A 20,072-nucleotide genomic window follows, 5' to 3' on the forward strand; every position below is an offset into this window, starting at 1 on the left:
GGCTGCGGCCCCTGGCTCCCTTGTCAGGCACCTGGAGATGCTGCCAATAAAAGTGTTGGGAGATGCAGCCAAGAACAAGTGTTACGTGGCAGCAGTGCTGCTGTTGATTATATTTCCCTTGGCCTGCCGTCATTCGCGTAGTTTCCTTCCTAGCTCCACCCTCACCCAGGGCTCTCCAGGGCAGTGCTGCCAGTCCCCTGCCCTTTACCACCATCCCCAATGTCCCTGCGGTGTTGGGCTCGGTGGGAGTTTGGTGCTTTGGTCTTGGTGTGGAGTGGGCGGGCAGGATACAGGTCTGGGAGGGGGATGGCGATGTCCGAGCGGGGGATGCCTTGGGGGGATGCTCCAGGGGGATGTCGGGGAGATGCTCCAGGGGGATGTCGGGGAGATGCTCCAGAGGGATGCTCCGAGGGGATACTCTGGGGGGATGTCCCAAGGGGATGCTCCAGAGGGATGCCCCGCGGGGATGCTCCGGGGGGGATGCTCCAGAGTGCTGTCCAGAGGATGCTGCAGGGCCCCAGGGAAGCGGTGCGCAGCGGATGCCGGCGGGGCGGGTTGCGGGAAGCCCCGGAGGTTCGGGGGCGGGCGGGCAGCGGAGCTCGCAGGGAGGCGCCGGCGGCGGCACCGCCCCGGCAGGCGGGAGGGGACGGGGACAGGGCCGGGTCGGGCGGCGGTGACAGCGGGGACAGCGAGGACAGCGAGGACAGCGGGGACCGGCGCGACAGGCGCACGTGTCCGGCCGGGAGCGGCGATGGGCGGCTGCGGGCGCGGCCGGCAGGTAAAGCGATCCGGAGCACCTGGACACGGCAGGGTCGGGGAAGGGGGGGGTCTGTAGTTTGAGGGTTTTTCTTGTTGTTGGGTTTTTTGAGGTGTGGCGTGTTTGGCTGTTCTCTGCCAGCTCAGCCGCTCTCGCTGTTGTGCTGTTCGTGCTTCCCCAGGCACCCCGCAGAACCAACTTTGCCGTGGGAGCCTCGGGGTTACTTCGCTTTTTTGCTGTGTGTCGCTCCAGTGATGCTGCTCCAGGGACTCGCACCTTGTGTGAATAATGCTTTTTGTTGCCGGTGGTGTGAGAAGATGATGCTGGGGAAATTCTCTCCTTCCTCAGCCAACCCTGACTGAACCGACGCATCCCCATGCGCACTTGCTGACTGAAATTGAGTTGGTTGGCTGTTGGCTTTGACTAGATAAATAAGCCACTTAACAGTAATAATAAAACAATCCCTAAACTAAAAACAAACAGCAAAGTGGAACATTCTCACAAGTGCATTGACATAGCGGACATAGCGGAGTTCGCTTTAAGGGTAACTTTGTAATGTGTAAGGCATAGTTTGTTTAGGGATATTTTTTTTTCTTGTTGTTTATTTTCTTTTTTGTTTTGTAATTTGTGTTTTTTTTTTTTGTTTTTTTTTTTTTTTTAAAGAGCTGTTCATTACAGATTGTAATGAGAAATAGCGTGAATTTTCATTGATATTCTCCCAGCACAACTATGGCAACTGGCAGGGATCCAGTTGGTGCCCTTAGTTTTATGACAGTCAGTTGCTCAAAGCACACTGAAAGCTGAATTGCTGCTACGTGGCATTAAGAAAATAGAGTTCTCACCTGGATATCTTACTATTAATTTACCGTGATTAGACTATAGAATTTGTCATGTATTTTGCAGTAATTCTCAGAAGATTATATTGCTGAGTGAGTCGATTTAGCTGTCAGGATGAGTGAGTGTATTTGAGTAATATTCTTACTTGTTTGATTTCTAGCTGCTGTTCAATGCCATCATAAAATAGCTTATCATAAAGCAAATAAACTGGCATGTGCTGTAGCCTGAAGATGGATTCAGAATGTGTAGTTTCACTTTGCTATACCGTGGAAAGAAAAAATCAAAAATGGTGCAGAGAGGAAATTTTCGTTTTATTTCTTAAAAATTTAGCACTTTTCAAAAAATAAAAATGGTAAATTTTGTGCTGTTAAGACAAGTTTAACTTTGATTATGTTAAAAGAGATATGAGATAGTTTGTAGATGTGTGGATTTAAGGTGCCAATTATAAACAAGGGCATGAAGAGAGGCACTGCTGTCATTGACAGGAAGTTGGGTGTCTAAAGAGCCCAGGGATTCCTGTAATCATCCCCTCCTGGGACAGAGTGCATGAGGCTGTAACAGTGCTAGAAGTGTTGCTTGTCATGTCATTCAAGGTAATTAGAACCATAACTGGCTCAATTTCACTAATTTCACTGCAGGTTTTTTTCTCAGTACCTTTTGCATTTGGTAGGGTAAGCAGCTGCTTTTGGACTCACTGCACCTCTTACTTGAACAGATAATTATTAAAAAATCGACCTGCTCGGGCAAGGAACACTCCTGAGGAGAACAGTCCAACTTGGATGCTGAAGTTTGCTGGGATTTGGGACTGTCTGTGGTGAAGCTGGAGTCAGACTATGTGTGTGGCTGGAGTAGGTTTGGGACAGGGGAGAAACCTCACCCCAACCTCTTGGTTGTTCCCACTGACATTTCCAGGCAGTACTGAGTGTCTGCTTCTCCTCTTTTAGTCTACACTGTGCAGATTTGCCCATCTTACCTTTAATTTTTCATAGACAGCACAAAGTTGGCATGAGGCCCCCACCAGTGGCTGTCAAATTCAGGCAGGATGTGTGTAATAACTTGTGGTGTCACTTTGTTGTGAGAATTTTGGGTTTTAACTGTTCACCATCACTTATACCATGAATTAATTATAGTATAGGGTTTTGAATTCCAGTCTCCCAAAGTGCAGAGGATTGGGGTCTCATCACCTGGGGTCCCTCTGCCTGAGCATGGGAGGGAAGCTTTACATCAGCAGAGGAGAGTGAAGCATGCCAAGTATGCTCTGCATTTCCTCTGTGTTGTTTCCACCCTCGAGTGGAAGATTGCTCCCGATTTCCTCAGATTTGGAGGATTTACATTGGCACTCTTCCCACATTCCCGTTTTGCTTCCAGTTGTACTTATTAGATAACACGCTTGCATAGAAGCTTGTTTATAAGAAAAATAATATTTTTCTTCAATCTATTCCTATTTTAACTTAAGCAGTTAAATATTCCCTGGGTCCAAGGGATCTGTTTCAGGTTTAACTGGTCTTTGCAGGATTGTGAGGATGTTGGAACCCGAGTGCCTTCAATTCTGATTTTAAATTGCATATCAACGTAACAGTTCATCCTGAGTGCACCTCTGTTTCCTAAGATGTTGATGCTGTAAAATCAAATCCTAGAACCAGATAGAACATTCATATTCAGACAATCTATGTGTCTCAATAGCAGGGCTTTCTTATTGTATTCCACTGGAATCCACATGTTTTCTGTGCTCCACATAAGAATTAACTCCCCATTGTCTTCTGTGTGAGGGTTCTAATGAAGACCAAGAGTGATAAGAGAAACTGGGTCAAGTTTCCCACGTTAGATCAAATCATTGATCACCTTTTTATATACCTGGCAATTTCTGCCTTGGAGAAATTAGCTTGGGTGTAACTACAGGTTTACCAGCATAGCCATGGAGTGGGTTGATTGCTGCGTGGGCACATGGTTTTGGTCCAATTTAGGGATCAGCAGCAGGGAAGCCTTGCTGATGGGGACTTTGTTTCTGTTAGATGTTCTCCATCTTCCCTGGATATTGGGTATCTTGTGAGCTGCAAGGCACCGTGGATGTGCAGTCTGTCTGTCCTGCCCTGAGGATGTCACCTCCTAAGGCAAATTTGACTTTTGACATCTCTGTGGCCTCATGCCTCGCTGTGCCAGGCTAAACACTTGCAGGAGTATAATTGTATTTACACTAACTCATCAAAAAAGCTACTCTGGAGTGACATAAAGGAGAGTATTGCTCTAATTTTTTTGAAATATTTAGGGATTACAAATTTTTCTAAATTAAATCTTCAGTCCTTTAAAAAGCTACACAGCCAGAGGTAATTTTCAAACCCTTTAAACTATTCTTTCAACTTAGAAATTACTTGGTAAAATATTTGTAAAGACTGTAGAGAACAAGGTGTTAATTACCTTTTCTTGAAACATTCCTAGATGGTTTTGAACTTAGGTTGTTTTGCACTACATTATATATTCAGACAAATCAATTATCCCGGGGGAAAAAAAGCCTGTGGTGTGTGCCAGTTCAGCTGTTTGGATGGTGTAACATTAACCAGGTTCCTTGAATGAATCTCTCTTTCAATTAAAAGAGATCATTAGAGAGGAGAATGCAGAAGTGGGAACAATCTCAGTGATGTGGAGTAAACAGAGAACAATTATTTATAATTTCATATAATTCAAGATGTTAAAGAGGTAAAAATAAATGAGCAGGATTCAAAGATTTTTTTCCTAAGGTCCTCTTTAATAAAAAATATATTCTTCCATAGCTAAATTATGCTTCTGCTTCACACAAGTATAATTTATCTGTGGAACTCATTACTCCAATATCTTCCTGTTGTTAAAGATAAAAATGAATTTTAAAAGTTGTTTGGCAAATTAAGAGACAAAGCATGCACCCGGGCTGTTAATCACAAAAATGCAGATACAATTTCTGGCTGAAGCAGCTCCTAAATCATCATGATTCCTGGAAACAAGGAGATTATTTTGCAGGCAGAATCACGGTATGATTTCGTGACCTTATAGTCTTTCCCTGAGCATCTGTTTTTGGTCAGAGTTGGAGGCAGCTTATTGGGCTAAGTGGATGTTTGGAGTGATGTGGTCCCCCTGTGTCCTGTGCATGATGGAAATGTGGATGGGTTTTCCTGGGATCACTGCTGTTTTCTCTGGAATGGATTCAAGCAGGTGAACATTAGATGCAACTTTGATTTTCACACTTGGGGAGAAAACCTGAAGTAAATGGTGGGCTCAATGCTGTGTTTCTTTAAGTTTTGATTAACTGGCTATTCATAAATGTAATCTGTATAGAACACAGATGGAGCTGACCTTTTGCAAGGCTACACTACTGCTGCAAAGCTCCATTGTGAAATAATTGGATTATTGTGGGAAAATCTGGAGCATGTAATAATTTTAGTTTTGATTTCTATTTTCTTAAATGCACACTGCATTTCTAAGAAGACTTTTTTTGTTCTTGTCTTCACATAAGCAGCCTGCTGACCTTTCGGCATTTTTTTAACCCTTGCTTCTGATTCTTTCACTGCCTCCTGTCAAACCCCAGATGGGGACAAATTGTGTCAGTGCTTTCCTCTTGACTTCCACTGCTGCTTTTCTGAGGAAAACAGACCCTGGAGCTCGGTGTCCTCAAGTCTGCCTGTGGAATTGAAGCTGGAGCTTCCAGTCTGATAATGTAGATGCCCAACCCCTCCTGCCACCAGAGAGGACCTTCATGTTGGGCAGGTTGGATGGACACTGTGACCACCTTAAAGGAGAGCCTCTTGGTGACAATATCAGGTGGTCTTTAGTTCAAAGTAAGTAATTAGCTTGCTTGCTCCTGGTGTTTTGGTCAGTGCGTGGTGAGAGCTGGAGCACAGTGACCCAGTGACTTTTCCTCCTGCCGGGGTGGGCGCCTGTTCCTTATGTATTTACACAGATGCTCCCTCCCTGCCTTGTTTTCACTTTCCCACAAAAACAACTTGCTGAAATGCAAGCTAAATACTAGGGTAGCTTTTGAGATCTTTGTTTGGTTTTGTTGGCCTTTTGGGATGGGGAAGAATAAAGGGAGATCTTATTCATATCCTTCCTTTCTGGGAAGTACTCGTACCCTTGACAATTCTTCCTGTTGCCCACTCGTAGAACTGTAGATGTAGTCTGTGGAGTAAATTTTGCTTTACTGGAAACTTTAGGTTTCGGAGATTTTCATTGTTTTGGGAATTCTTGGAATTGTATAGCTTTGCTGCCTTGAGATCAGAGATCAGAGCCAATTTAGAAATAAAACTTTTGCGTAATGCCATAAATGAAGACACAGAAGCAGCTCTGTCTTTTTCAGATTTATGAGTGTGCACTTTCATTCTCTCCTCCCAAATAGATAAGCTCTGCTCTGGAAATTAAGTTTCTAGCCAGAACAGGGTATATAATCTATATTGTTTGATAATCTTTTAATGGGGGTGAATGGAAATGAGGGGGCCATGCTAATTTATTTGAGCAGGAATATGTCTGTGTTGCCATTGATGTGGAGGTGGTGATGATCAGGAGCTGTCAGCGAGGATGGGGCAGTCTCTCTCTCAGCTCACTTTATCACGGTTGTGAAAGTTCTTTTTTTTTAAAGTCTGACTCATTTGGGTTTAAGTGAGGAGAGATTAAGAGCTCAGTTCTTTGAAATTTTATTGGATGCAGGTTCCCCTTGAAGTAAAATCTTATTGAACCTAATGGTTTTGACAATTTCAAATAAAAATATCCAATTGAATGAACATAACTCATCCCCTTGTCGCTGCTTCTCTGGGTTTGAAGAGGAATGGTTTTTTGCTGTCTTCCCTCATGGGAAACATCTGCAGATCCAAATGGCAGATCATTAATGCTCATTCAATAGCAGGCTTTGTTCCCAGTTTCTTCGACTTGGAAACAATTAACTGGAGAGTTTTGTTTTGTCTTGTTTTCCTTTTTGAATGCAAACATCTAATTCCAGTTATATATTCTAGTGGATTTTGTAGAAGTCCTGCTATTTGGGATTGCTTGTAATTATCTTAGAATAAATGCTCCCTACCCAAATTCAGATAGTGGGAACAGTGCCTTTGTGGTTGGGGTGCTATTTTAATTTATTTTATTGTATAAGTGGCTGAATTTTGTTCAACTCTGTAAAACTCTAAGATACAAATCTCATTACAAGCATTTTGTGTTAAGTTCAGGAAGGCTTCTCATTCCTCCCATTCACCAAATGCTTCATAGTAGTATTTAGCAAAAAATCTGTCTTGTCTGTGATAGTAAGCAAAGGAAAGCTGATCAAACATTCACCTACTTGGGTGCAAAAATTGTTTGAACCAGAAAACCTGCAGATCTGTTTAGCTGACTGTGAGCAGTTTGTATTTCAGGATACTTGCCAGCTTGGTGACTCCTGTCCATATCTGCTAGACGGAGGAACTGAAATGTGAACAGCCCTTAAATCAATATTTAAAAAATGACTACATCTTTAAAGGATTTATTGACACCTTGCTGAAAAGTTCTGGATTTGAGCTTTATGTGATTTTAATCCATGTGCCAAACCAGGAAATTATATAATTATGACAGCTGAATTAAAATACCTTTTAGTCAGTATTCACCAGAACTAAACATCCATGATGAATAAACTCAGTGTTTTGTTGGTTAATTAAGGCTAAGTAGTCATAATTTGTGCACTTTACTTTGAGAATATGTGAATGGGGCACGATAATGACAAGTGGTCAGCTTGATCTGTTCTAAACTATCCTGCCTGCAGCTATGTGTGCATGAAAGGAGAATTAAAAACAAAACAAAACAACCCACTGTGGTAGCAGTGTACAAAGGAGCAGCCAGTGTGGTTGGGCAGCAGGAGCTGTAAATATGCTTAAGGGAAGGTATTTAAAGTACCCCACCCTGCCTGGGGCAAGTTTGCCCCAGATGAATCAGGGCCAAATAGTTTTCTAAGGACTGCATAATGTGTCTGCAGGTTTGTCATCCAGAATCATAGAAAAATTGAAAGTGGATTTTAAATTGCTTCGGCAGTTGTCATCCTGGCTCGGCAATGCCAATATTCCTGTTTTGTGGAGCTTTTCTGATTGGGTTACTTCCAGGAGCCAGAATTAACAAAACCAGGCTTTGCTATAGTTGAGGTTCTCTGAACTTCTGCAAGTAAAATCCTGAACAGGTCACTTATTATTCACCCCATCAGAGTATTCCTATATTTTAATTTTTGTCCTTTTTAGTCAAAATAGTTACTGGAATCATAGTTTATGGTTTTCTTATGATGCTGCTGTCCCTGTATTTAGGGACTTCATCTCTAGCAAACCAAAACCCCAGTGTTAAGACTTTGGAAGTGCCCAAAGTGTAATTGCCAATGCACATGAGTTAAATTTACAAACTTTACCTGATCATCTCAGTGGGAAAATAATGCTATAACAGAAACTGGAGATAAGGTGCAGATTTCTAGTGCCAGGAGGCTGAAAACTCAGATGGTGAATGTAAAGAGAAACCTCAAAGCTGGCTCTTTCCTGTGAAAAATGACTGGCATTTAGAGATGCGTGTTGGCATATGTTCAGTCTTTACAGTTGGGAAAAAAAGGAAGTTTAAAGGAGTTAAAGGAGTCTTTGGGTTTGTGTGCTGAGCACTTTGCTGTCATGACTTCAGGGGAATGTGACTGATTTTAGTTGTGTGTGTTGGCTTCTTCATGTTTAAAGTACTAAATTATTGTTCAGGGTGAAACCCTCAAACACTTGACTTCACCAAGAGATTCCTAAGGGGGCTTTCTCTGTCCGGAGATTTCCGAGTGTCCCTTCCAGCTTTCTCAGGGTGATGCACAACTCCAGATGTGTTATTATTATTAGGTGCTGTTATTTTCTGTAGGGAGACCTGTGGCTCTTGCAGAAAATCAGGCAATTCCCTCATTTATTGCTGTGCTGAAACCACGGAACTCTTTTCTTTAGGGCTCTTCAGCCTCCTTTATTTTAATTAAAAGGCTGCAAAAACACTGGTTCCCTTTACCTGCAGATACACCCAAGCCGTGTGCAGATGTTAAACGTTAGAGGACATTAAATGACACAGGTTAATACAGATTCAGAGTAATCTCAACTCCCCCATGTGCCCAGCTCTCACTGAGAGCTCTGAGCCTGGCTTGTGCCATGTTACCGTTGGAAAGAGGAACATGCTGTAGTAAGGAGAAAAAAAAAAAGGCAAACCAACAGGTTTTTGTCCTGCTCAAGTTGTCATCATGCCATTTTTATGAATCAAAAGCGTTCTGTTTGCGTTATTTTGGTAAATTGTTAAATAAGGAATCACACAGAGCTTTTAATAGACCTTTCCTCTGTAGTCACTGAATTTTGATAAGAAGTGTGACAGTAATAGTAGTTATTTAGGGAGAAATGTTGGCACATGGACAAGTAATTTACGTATAGTCAGAAGCTTCTTTCATTGAAATACATGAGCTAGTAAAAGGCAGGGGTTGATTTGGCCTCCAGTGGACATGAGTCTCCGATTTCCTTCCTAGGTTTGTTTTCCTGGAGAGTTATGGAAAGGGAGGATCTATTTCTGTGCACCTCTTGTTATAAAAATAAACCTTTTGTTATGAGGGAGGTGAGCAGGGGCTGGAAGGGAGAGTGAGGAGGAAGGAGGGCTAGATTCCCACCAGAGCTCCTCCAGCAGGGAGCAGCTCCTTCAGCATGTGTGTGCCTGCCTCTATCCTGGCTTTGTGTGAGCCCTGAGAAACCTCAGTTACTTTAGAGTAACTAAACTTTTTGAAATGAGATAAAAAGATAACTTTTTATCTCGTTCTTCCTCTGCTTGTATCCACACCTCTCCTTCCACTTGCTGCTCATCAGCTTTCCCTCTCCCCCTGCTCCTCCAGGTGCCCTGCTCCAGGTGCCAGCATTCCCAGGGATCTTCTGGTGCGATTGGGAACAACGAGACAAGTTATATAAACCAGATATAGTCAGTGGTGAAGAAGTGTCCCAGTTGCTGGTGTGATCTCAGCAGACACCTCCCAGGAGAAGGATCTGCCCCTCCAGAATCTTTCCTGGAGTCTGGTTTGAGGTGCACACCATCACTGCAGGAAAGCAGATCTTTGTGCTCAGGTGTCCCTGGAGAGGTCTGCTGCTCAGCAGGTGTTGTTTGCACTGTAGAGATCATACCAGATTGTCCCATTCTGCTACAATCCCATGAATTAAACTGAAAAGGTTGAAAAGGCCTTTTTGCTTGCACAGGTACAATTTCAAGCCACAATATTTTGAAGGAAGCTCAAAGAGTAGAAGGAACTTGTGAAATATGTTTGGAAAAAAAATACACCCAAACACTTCCTCCCTCATTTCCTCTATACATACTCATCATTTTTCTTCTGTTTTAGAAAAGACAGAAGCGAAATGAAAGCAATACTTTCATAAGCTGGAGGCAGGTGCAGGGTATTTTCTCAGTAACTTTCACTATCAGGTACTATTTTAAGATGCTTGTAGCAGCTGGTCGTTCTCTTCTTGTAGTTACTGTCTGCTCATGAATGTTGAGAAAAAAGCCCTCCAGATTATGCCAAAGAGCCTCTAAGGAGTTAAAGTGTCCCTGTTCCTCTCTTGCTGCTAAGTGGAGGAGGATGTGTTCTTGTTTCATGTGTTTGTGAAAGATGAAACTCATCACATTTGAGCCAATTAAAAATCAAAAAGCCAAGCATGAGATCTAAGCCTAGAGCCTAAAAACCTATGAATCTGTGAAAAACCCCCAAACTTAAAACAGAAAATATTACTTTAGATGCCTTTATTATCTGCATGTAACAAACAGGCTTTTCTTTAAGCTTTGTATTTACCCTGGATGTTACTTGTGATCTTCTGAGACTGCAGATTTCTTTCACCCCACATCAAGAAAATAAAGCTGTTTTGTTTTCGTTATCTTGTTTCCATTGAAGCATGTAAAATTGTTTCTTATGAAGCTAGTACTAGTTTTGTACTAGTTTGCCTGACTGCAACAGGTCAAGTGTCTATTTTATTTTCTATATTTAAGTTTAGCATCCTGCTACACTCTGCAAATGAACCTGTTACAACAGAGCAACAGAAGAGCAGGATCTGTACCCACAGACTGGCATCATTTCAAGCCCTACAGGGAAGCTTAAGCTCAGTGGGAAGATTTGGAAGCTGCCCAAGCCCTGACCCTACTTTAGCAGCAAATCACCTGTGCAGTGAAGACTTTACCTGCACTGCATCAGTGCACTCCCTGTGATGCTTGTTAGTGCTAAAAATAATTCTAACACTGATTTCCCCAGGGTAATTAGCCTGTGCAGAATCAGATTGAGATTAGACTCTTTTTTTCCTGGTGCCTTATCATATTTAAGTCCAGGTATTTGCCATATGCTGCAGGGAGAAAAGGCTGTCTGAGTTTCTCCATATTGTGCTGTATGGAATTCAGTGTCCCTTGCTGCCTTCTGGGATCGTACCCAGGGAGGAATGGCCTCGGGCCCACCCAGCTCAGCCTTTTGCTTTGGACTTGTTTTTTTCTGCAGAGGAGGCACAACACTTGCTTGAAGGTGTTGATGATCCAAGGAACATCCTGCCACTGGTAAAGTATTCCCTTTTCTTTTAATAACTGGTGCTGGGTTTGGAATGCTCCAGAGCAAACTGGTAATGTTGGACAAAGGGTTACTTTATTTGGATGGTATTTTCTTATCTCTGTGTCTGTTGGTGCTTAGCATAAAGCATTCAGATAAGGTACTGAAATGAGCCATTGCAAAGAAGGAAGTGTCGATTTCTTTAGAAAAAGTCATTCCATTCCTAGTAATGGTTTGCATTTGAGCTACAATGATATTAAAAACCTGGTGTACTTGGTATGTTCTGTTATAGAAATAACCACCCAGCACATACAGTGATTGTTCAGCCAGCAGAGAGCTGTTTCCCTGATATTTTCCTTTCTCTCCCAGGGAGAAATGGTTTCATTTATGGCTCCTAGAGCCAGAAGACTCAATTTATAGCAGAAAGATAAAAGAAAAATATGAAAAAAAGTCCTCAGTCTCTTACCTCCCTGCTCCCTTATCACCTTCTTGTCAGCCTTGTTTCTCAGTGCACTGAATTCAGAAATTATAAACCTAGTGGTGGCTATAAACTCATATTAGAACTTTCCATAGCCAAATATTGTGTTGCATAACAGAAATATAATTATCTTTTCTTGTAATTTGTACAATGTCTCATGTTTTAAGTCAGTGAATGTGCCAGACAGGCAGAGACTGGGGTGAATATCCTATTCCCGAACAGCCAGAATCAATAGGGGCTTTGCACTGAGGGAGTTCCATTAGTTCCTTCCAGTTTGAACCTATGCTAATATGCATTCAAGTGAGAAGCATCTTCCTAACAGCCTCTGATGCATGTGTTAGTAATTTCAGCTGCCATGGATTTAAGTGTTTATTAGCATTTAGTTGTAGCTGAAAACACACTTGAGTGAATTCCAGCTCAGAGGTGGCTGGCACACACACTGACCCAAAGTTTTCACCTTCATTGGATAAACAAATGAGTACAAGGTTAAATACATTTAATTATTCAAGAGCTGTAATAGTGCTGCTATGGTGCTCAGGTGTGTTTTTGTCATCTTGGCTGACTTTGAGGATGATACTTTAAAAATATTAACCAGGAGCATCTTCAGCATGCATGGGGCACTTCTGGGTGTGCAGGGAATGGTTCCATAGTGAAGAAAGACAATTTCTTCTGTAATTTCCAGTGTGTAAATCAATTTGGGTTTGTTCAGTTCATTTGCTTGGTTATATTGGGTGCTTTTATACTGTTTTCAGAGTGTCTTGCAGTGTTTCTCACTTGTGGCTTTGCTGGCTTCCTGTCAAGACAGTAAGTGAAGTAGAATTGCAGGATGATTTCTCTAGGCTTTCAATGGCATTTGAAATATCTCTTACAGCCACCTGGTAGAACATCTAAAAACCATTTAGCTCTAAATATTATATGAATTTAAGGGAGTGCATATGGAGTCTTTGCTGAAAGAAACCAAAGCACATAAAAAAAATTTTAAAAATTTCCAAAGACCATAATTAGAAGATACTTAAGGAAGGATAAAATGCTAGAAATATTTGTTCAATCATGGTGAGCTGTGACCAACTGTTCTGTCTCTAATTCTTTCTCTCTTGTCCCTATTACCCCCAAAAGAGGAGGAGATGGTAAAATAAAAGGATATAATAAAAATGACAGGTGCAATCAAAAGCAGTCTCTCTGAAGGAAGAGATTAAAGTATATGTATTCTTCTGAGCATTTGAGATTTGGCAGTGCATTAAAGAGAAGGCTGAAGGAGATAGACTGAAAACATTATTTTCTTCTTGTTACATAAGAACAAGGAGCCATTCAATTAAATCAAAAACAACAGAGTTAAATTGATAACAGGAAGTGTGTCTCTTTGAATGTTTTCTGTTTGCAGATTTTTGCTACAATGTGCCATTGAAAGGGGAAGAATAAAGAGGCCAAGCTTAGACCAAGAATTTGGCAACGTGTGTTTTTCCCTGTGGTTGCTTAGGGAATATTTGGCCATACAATTGGCCATGGACTTGTGAGGCTGAGGAAGGAAGAGGGAAAACTTCTGGCCTGTGGAGGATAAGGACTACATGAACAACATGTTGGTACCAAGAACACGCTTTCCACATGCAAGGGAGAATTCTTCTCACTTCAAAATAAAGCATTCCTATTGATGCTGTTCTGTTTGGAAGAGAAAAGCAGAGGAAATTGATGTAGGAAGAAAGAAGAGTTGTATGTGTGAATATGGGCTGGCCTGGCAGGGGGTACCCCAGTAATCCTGGCATCCCTGGCTCCTGCACCAGTGAGGAGGAGGGTGGTCCCCATTCCCAAGCTTCCAGGGATCTCCCTAGGGAACATTTCTTGTCATGGTGGTGATCTGTGTCTCTTCTGCTTGAACTGAGGAAGTGAAAAAGGGCCACGGGCAGATGGCTGATGTCAGAGTGCATTTACCCTTCAAATTGTATTTACCCTTTTCTCAGATGAGAACACAGTTGTGTGTTTGTTGTTAATTGTGTGTTGTAGCCATCATCTGGGTTAATTTGTTTGTAAATACAATACTTATGTAAGAGAAGCTGTAGCTGCAGCAGTAATGTGGGTGCAAAGGTTCAGAGGCACAGTATGGTTAAACTTCCAGGCAATCCAGTGACCTGGGATGGGCTTATTTCTTCTGTGGCCTCAGTTCAGGCAACCTGCTGCTCCCAGTGCAGCAGATATCACTGATGTGTTGCTCCAGTGTTGGAGCCATGAGGTGGCAGCTCAGTGGAGCCATCCCTGCTGTCTTGACAAAACCCTTTTTAATTTTTTAAAATTTTTTTTGATTCCACTGTGTTTCTGCTGGGCTTGAGGAGGACTCTGCCCCCTCTGGGTTAAATGCAGGTTGGTCTCAGAGACACAGTGTGGTCCCTGCACTATCCTTTCTGAATTGGCATTTCTAATCAGCAACTGAGGCAATGTAACTGGGAAAAAGAACGTTTAACTTGGGGAAAGCAACTGGAAAAACCTATAAGAGCAAGTCTGCTCCTTGGTAACAACATCTCAAAACAAACAAAATAAAAACAACGGCAGTGGGTCCTCAAAGTGAGAGGGGTGGAGAAAAACAGGAAAGGAATAGGAAGCAGTAAGTGCCTTGGGAAGTGGATGTTGAGCTGGGCTCTGCCTTTATTTGCAGCATCTTGGCTCCAGCAGGTTTCAGTACAAGTAGGCGAGCCATGCAGGGAGCACTAGCAGAAGATGAGCTGTTTAAATGACTCCCAGCAGTGTGTTTCATAATGTTTTGTGCAAACGTGTTTAGCCCAATAACTTCTGTTCTTCTGTTGCTGGCACGTGATGTAACAGTACCAGGGACCCTGTGGCTGCCTTGTCGAGATTTTATGGGAAGAGGGAAGGGCCTAAGTGAAACTCTGAGCTGGTGTGAGCAAATCCAGCCGTGTCTTGTGAGGCTGTGCTGTGCATCAGGTGCTGCTCCAGCATGGGCATCCCTTCATCCCCACTCCAATTGGGATTTATGTCTTTTCTCCTCCCTCTGTAAATTTGTTGTGTTCAGCCTGAGTTTAGTGAGAAACACAAAGGCATGGTGGGTCTTTCTATGCGAAATCTTCCTCTGTGAGGTTCATAAAACTTTTTACTTAGTGGTGCTGTAAGGCAAAAAAAACAATTTCAGTTTGTCCATGTGCACTTTGATATTGTGGCTGTGTTAAGCTGATACATCTACACTAACACACATTCCTCTTTGGGCAAAGCCTGTTATTGCCTTGTGCATGCATGCAATGCAATTAAGCTTATTAATTTATTCTATTGAATATAATGATGCTGATATTATTTATTTGCCAATATAAATGGGAGAGGGGAGGATTGTGCAGCTTTAGTTACATGGTAATGCTGTTAGAGAATTTTTTTTGTAGATTCCTGAACGCTCTGCAAGTGTGGCGAGGTTAGTCATAAAGTTATTTAAATAAGTTATTAAGTAACTGGTTATGCAGCCTCATTCAAATTAATGAATGCAAGACTAGATTTCTTTGAAAGCAGGCAGTAATTTTTCTGTGTGGATTAATCTAACAATCGTGCTCTGTTGCCTGTCCTGGTGTTTTTCCTAGTAATCAGGAAAACAGTCTGAAATAATTTTTTTGTCGACTGTGCAATAGTTTGTAGGTAAATATGCTGTTTAGGGAGCAGCCCTCATGTAGTTAATGGCTGTATATTTCTGGGGACATGGGTATGTACTGTAACCTCTGTGTGTGTGCCTGCAAAGGAGTAAATCTGCAGGTTTCACCAGCTTTTTCCTGACTGGGGTTTGATGATGATTTGACCACCTCTTTTCACAGAATAAGGATGATTGCTCAGCTGTTAACCACGGAAGAGTCTGCATGTGAAGATATTCCTGTGCACAGAGGTGTCCCTGTTCCCTTACGATGCACACACAGTGAGTGATTTTATTTTAGCTCTTTTATTTCTGACCCTTCCAGCTGTGTAAATACTTAAAATGAATCAACTCAAAGGTGAATCCACCAGTAGGTTTTCAAAAGTGATCCACCCATCCATTTTTGTATCATTTTTCTCTCAGTTGCCTACTTTACAAGAAAAAATAATTCTGTAGTCTTCACTGATGGTGGGTTAATGTAAAGAAGTGTTTTGGGTTCCCAGTTGGGATTCCTCAAGTTCAATGTCCTGTCTTCAACCTCAGCTACTTAGTTTGTGGAGCTGTTTTTCACATGTGCCATCAACACATCCTGTAATAATCCATGTAGCCTTGGAAATAGCCAACAAAGCCCTGCATGGCCTGGGCAAGTGGCAGCAGAAATGTCAATGCCAGCTTTGCCTGCGTGTTTTGTATGCTTGCATTATCACGATTTAACTCCCATCAGTAAGCTTTGTACAGAAACAGTTTCAAATTGGATTAATCTCCAGTTTTCACAAATCAAGGCTTGACAGAAGAAGAAATGTAATGGCCCCTCTTAGCAATCATGAACTAGTGGGCAGACATTGCATTTTTGTGTAGGAATAAATACTTGCTCTGGCTGTTTTCCTCCTAAATAATCAAACCTACCCACCAGATTGTATTTGGAAGCACTTACTAATGTGACATGCTCCGTTTTAAACTGTTCAGAGAAATGACTGAAAGTTTTAAGATGAGACAACATGAATCATAGTCTTGAGCGGCTGTTCACTTTTGTGATTGACTTGCCTCCTTCCTACGTTCCTTTTAGTCACCCTGGGGATCGCTGAGGCTGTTCTGTGCAGGAGGCATTGCTGAGATTCCCCTTGCAGCAATGGACTTGGATAAGCACTCCGTGTGGGGATCCCTCAAGCAGAAGACCCGGCCGTTCCTGCGAAACCTGAGCGTGAGGAAGACCAAGAAGAGGTCTGGCAAAATGCTGGAGAGGAAGGGCCACTCCTTGGACCGCTGTCTCAGTGTGTCAGTGCCTGACATGCTGGAGGTGGAGACTCTCATGGAAGAAGAAGAAGAAGAAGAAACGACGTACTCGAGCGCTCAGGTGCTGTCGAGCTGCTCCCCCAAGAGCTTTTCCAGGTCCGTGGTGTCCCTGAAGAGCAGGAACGCGTCGGTGAAGGCAGTGGGAGAGGAGTGGCTGTGGGCGTCCCAGCAGGGCACACGGACGGAGGTGACAGTCACCACCCCTGCCATGCAAGCTGTGGGCATCCAGCTGGTGTCCCCACGAGGAGCTGGGGCTGTGGGCAGCCCCGTGTCCGAGGGGAAGAGGAAATCCAGCGAGGACCTCCTGGAGCTGCTGCAGAGCTCCCGCCTGAGCGTCGAGGGGACAGAGGTGGGTGCTGGAGCAGCAGAGAGGCTCAGTGGCCACCTCCTGGGGGCTCCTTGTGCTTCTCCTTAATTTTCTGGGTTATAAAGGGATGGAGGATCCAACCAAGGCCAGGTTGGACGGGGCTCTGAGGAGCCTGGTGTAGTGCCCCCATGGCAGCGGGCTCGAATGAGATGAGCTTTAAGATCCTTTCCCACCTGAACCATTCTGTGAGGAGTGGGCTCTGTTCAAGGAATGAATGAGCAATATAAATAAGCCTAAACTTTACATGATATACACATTATTCAAGACTTCATGTCTATCTGGGGCTGCAAATAAAACTGCTCCATTTTTTTTATTCTTTTATTATTCTTCTCTTATTTATAACAATACTTCGCATTTTTCAGATTTGTTGGAATTGCTTGCTGAAATCAAAAGTTATTGCAATTCTCTGAGCTCTGAAATAAGATGCTGGTACACTTGCTTTCTAGTTAATAAAAGTTACCAGGATTGCTATGTAGCATAATCAATTTGCCATCCACCCACTCAAGATTGGTGAAGGCAGTGAAAGATGCTAGGGGAAAGATGGCTGTGAGTGAGGTGAACTCTGGCCTGTACCTGGAATTAACCAAAACAAGCACATGATGGGGAGCAGACCATGTGGCATCATTCTCAGGACAGTTTTTTTTTAATTTTTGTGATGATGATTTAAGAAGGTGAAAAACTAAAATGTTTCTTCTGCACTCCCTGTCTGTCTTGTCCCCTTTCCTTCCCGTCTGCCTCTGTGGTCAGTATTTGTGTCTGGACATAATGTCCCATGATCAGGAGGATCAGAGACAATACTGCCATGAAACTTAATTCCTGCCTGGCCTGAGCAAATTGGGAATCCTGAGGAGCTGTATGATAGCTTCATTACATAGACAGCAGGTTTGTGGCTGCAGGAAGCACTTCAGGCAAAATTTGTTTTGTTTATATTTTGTGGAAGTATGTCTGCTCCTGTTGAGTTCTCTCTGGGAAGGTTGCATTTTGAACTTCTCGATGCCTTTTTCTCATTACCTGCTTGTTGCAGTGGTGGGAGCTGCCGCTGTAGTCACCCAAGGTGCAAAAATGGGAACCGGGCGCTTTTGTTTCGAGTCATCCCTTGGGAATGGGGATTTCACAGGTTAATTGGTTTTTAACTGCACGTTCAAAGGGATGATTAGCGCTGGTGTGGGGAAAATGCTCCTTTCTGATATGAACTGCTTGTTTTGCATCTCAAAGGCTTGTGTATTCCTACCAAATGGGTGTTGGCTCCCAGCCTGTTGTGATGCAAAGTGTCAGACTGGTAGTTACTGACCATCGCTTGCGGTTTAGTGTTGCTAAACTAGTTTCATCTTGCTGGAGTGTTCATTATTCTGAGGGGTAGTTGAGGAAAGGGACTGAAATAGTATAGTGCTTTGTTTCTCTGCTCAAACGTTTCACCTCGCTCGGTATATGGTGAATATATGGACTCTCATAATTCTGGAAGTTTTTCCAGATTGTTTTAACTATAGCAGCGTTTTTTTTTCCTGCTGTTGTACGCCAGAAACCCTAATCTAAAATCTGCCTCAGCACAACGAAGTTAATACTGAGTCCTGCTCTGATTTTGGGCAAACTGAGTGTTCTAGGAGAATGAAGTACCTGTGTAGTGATGCAGTAGCTTAACCTCAAGTCAGTTGTCATCCAGATGCACAATCTGAGTCTGGCTTATTTTCTGCAGCACTTACATCTTTCCCTAAATGTGTATTTCTGTATTTACTAGTGTGTGTAAATAATTTGCTATTTACTTGTATGGCAAATCATCTCTCTGTATGAATATGCTTCCTTAGTGTAATCTACCTCCAGTGCAATTTATAAAGATCTTTTTCCTCGAAAATAAAAAGGAGAGAGTGCAGCAAAGGAAAGTAAAAATTAATAAGGAGCAGATTTAATTATATCGAATCTGGTGAAAAACAAATTCAATATTGGAAGGTGTCCACGCAGGGAGGGTGGAACTAAATGATCTGTAAGGTCCCTTCCAACCCAAACCCCAGTATTCTATGACAACTTCAATATTCAGCTTCACTTGTACTTAATTGAACAGCGACTGGATTTGTGCTGTGTGTGCCTTGGATGGGATGTTACAGAGGTTTTTGGTCTCTGAATGCTGGGTGGGTTTTTTCTGAAGAGCACAAGAGCTCACACTGTTCCTGTGTGGGCATCACTCCTTGCCCAGGGCGGTAAATCAGAAGGAAGGCAGGACCCTGGAACAAAACAAACTAAAAAAAGGAGAAATGTAGGTTGAGCTTCTTTTCCCACTGAATTGCTTGTTACATGCCACCTACTCATTTCCTGGTTCTCTTTGGCCACCTTATATCGTGAGATCCTCCCTGAGCCTGGTGGGGGAGATCAGCGAGTGCTTGTGGTTTTCACATTTGTGTGAACTCTACGTGCAGAGCTGTGGGTGCTCACCCATCACAGCCCATCTTCACCAAGGCTCTGCCCACAGGTATCGTTTTTCCATTTGTCAGAGATTTGCTCTCTGTTCCTCATTGCACCCAGCCTGAAGAAGCAAGTGAAGTTACGTTGAATCCCTGCGTGTAAAGGTTGTAAAGGGTTCCTGTAATGCCATTTTTTTGTTTTTTTTTTCCGTGGCCACTTGTCATTGCTGAAGTGCTCTGGTATCTCTTTATCTCCTTGCCAACACTTTGCAGTGAGTCACTGGCAACCCAAAGCCTTGTCCTGTTGCTGATGCTCTCAGTGATCTTGTATTTTGAATAATTCTTCTGCAGAAAACGAGGGGAGGCAGAGGTGGGAACACTTGTCAATAATATTTATGTATATTCATACATCTACTCTTAATTTGTTTTCATGCAGATACATTTGGGAATGTGACCCCCCCGGGTGTGCCCACTTTTGTTTAAAGTTGAGAAGTGTCACTGTAGTTCGATAAAATCAAGGTTTCACGACCATATTTTCACCAAGACTTTTATCTATATTCAGTGATCTCATTGCAGTTAGCTACCTAGAATAACAGTAATTTATATTATGTGGTGCTAAAATTAAAAAACACAAGTTTTTCTAGTTACAATTATAATTGTTCAGTATCTGCGGATGTAATGCAAGTAAACAAAAAACAGAATAGACAAAATCATAATTTTGAGGGTAATTTTTAAAATAAATGATATCAAGCTAGCCAAGACAGTACCTTAAAATTATTATAATTTCAATGCAGTTCTTTGATCCTGTGTT

At 42.6% G+C, this 20,072-nt stretch overlaps 1 protein-coding gene across 2 annotated transcripts in view; it reads left to right on the forward strand.

The window, feature by feature from the left end:
• Positions 1-660: 660 nt before the first annotated feature.
• MCTP2 (multiple C2 and transmembrane domain containing 2) overlaps positions 661-20,072 on the forward strand; it is a 117,583-nt gene continuing 98,171 nt past the window's right edge. The window contains exons 1-3 of one of the 2 annotated variants that reach the window (XM_014874605.2): positions 661-778; positions 15,393-15,490; positions 16,275-16,850. In XM_014874605.2, the coding sequence (XP_014730091.2) occupies positions 16,338-16,850 (513 nt within the window). In that variant the 5' untranslated portion in view covers positions 661-778; positions 15,393-15,490; positions 16,275-16,337. Of the gene's footprint in view, positions 779-11,075; positions 11,129-15,392; positions 15,491-16,274; positions 16,851-20,072 lie in introns of those variants that run through there. The other variant, XM_088172643.1, reaches the window with a different exon arrangement.

The sequence above is a fragment of the Sturnus vulgaris genome, chromosome 13 (assembly GCF_052056855.1).
Source record: "Sturnus vulgaris isolate bStuVul1 chromosome 13, bStuVul1.hap1, whole genome shotgun sequence".
Lineage (NCBI taxonomy): Eukaryota > Metazoa > Chordata > Aves > Passeriformes > Sturnidae > Sturnus > Sturnus vulgaris.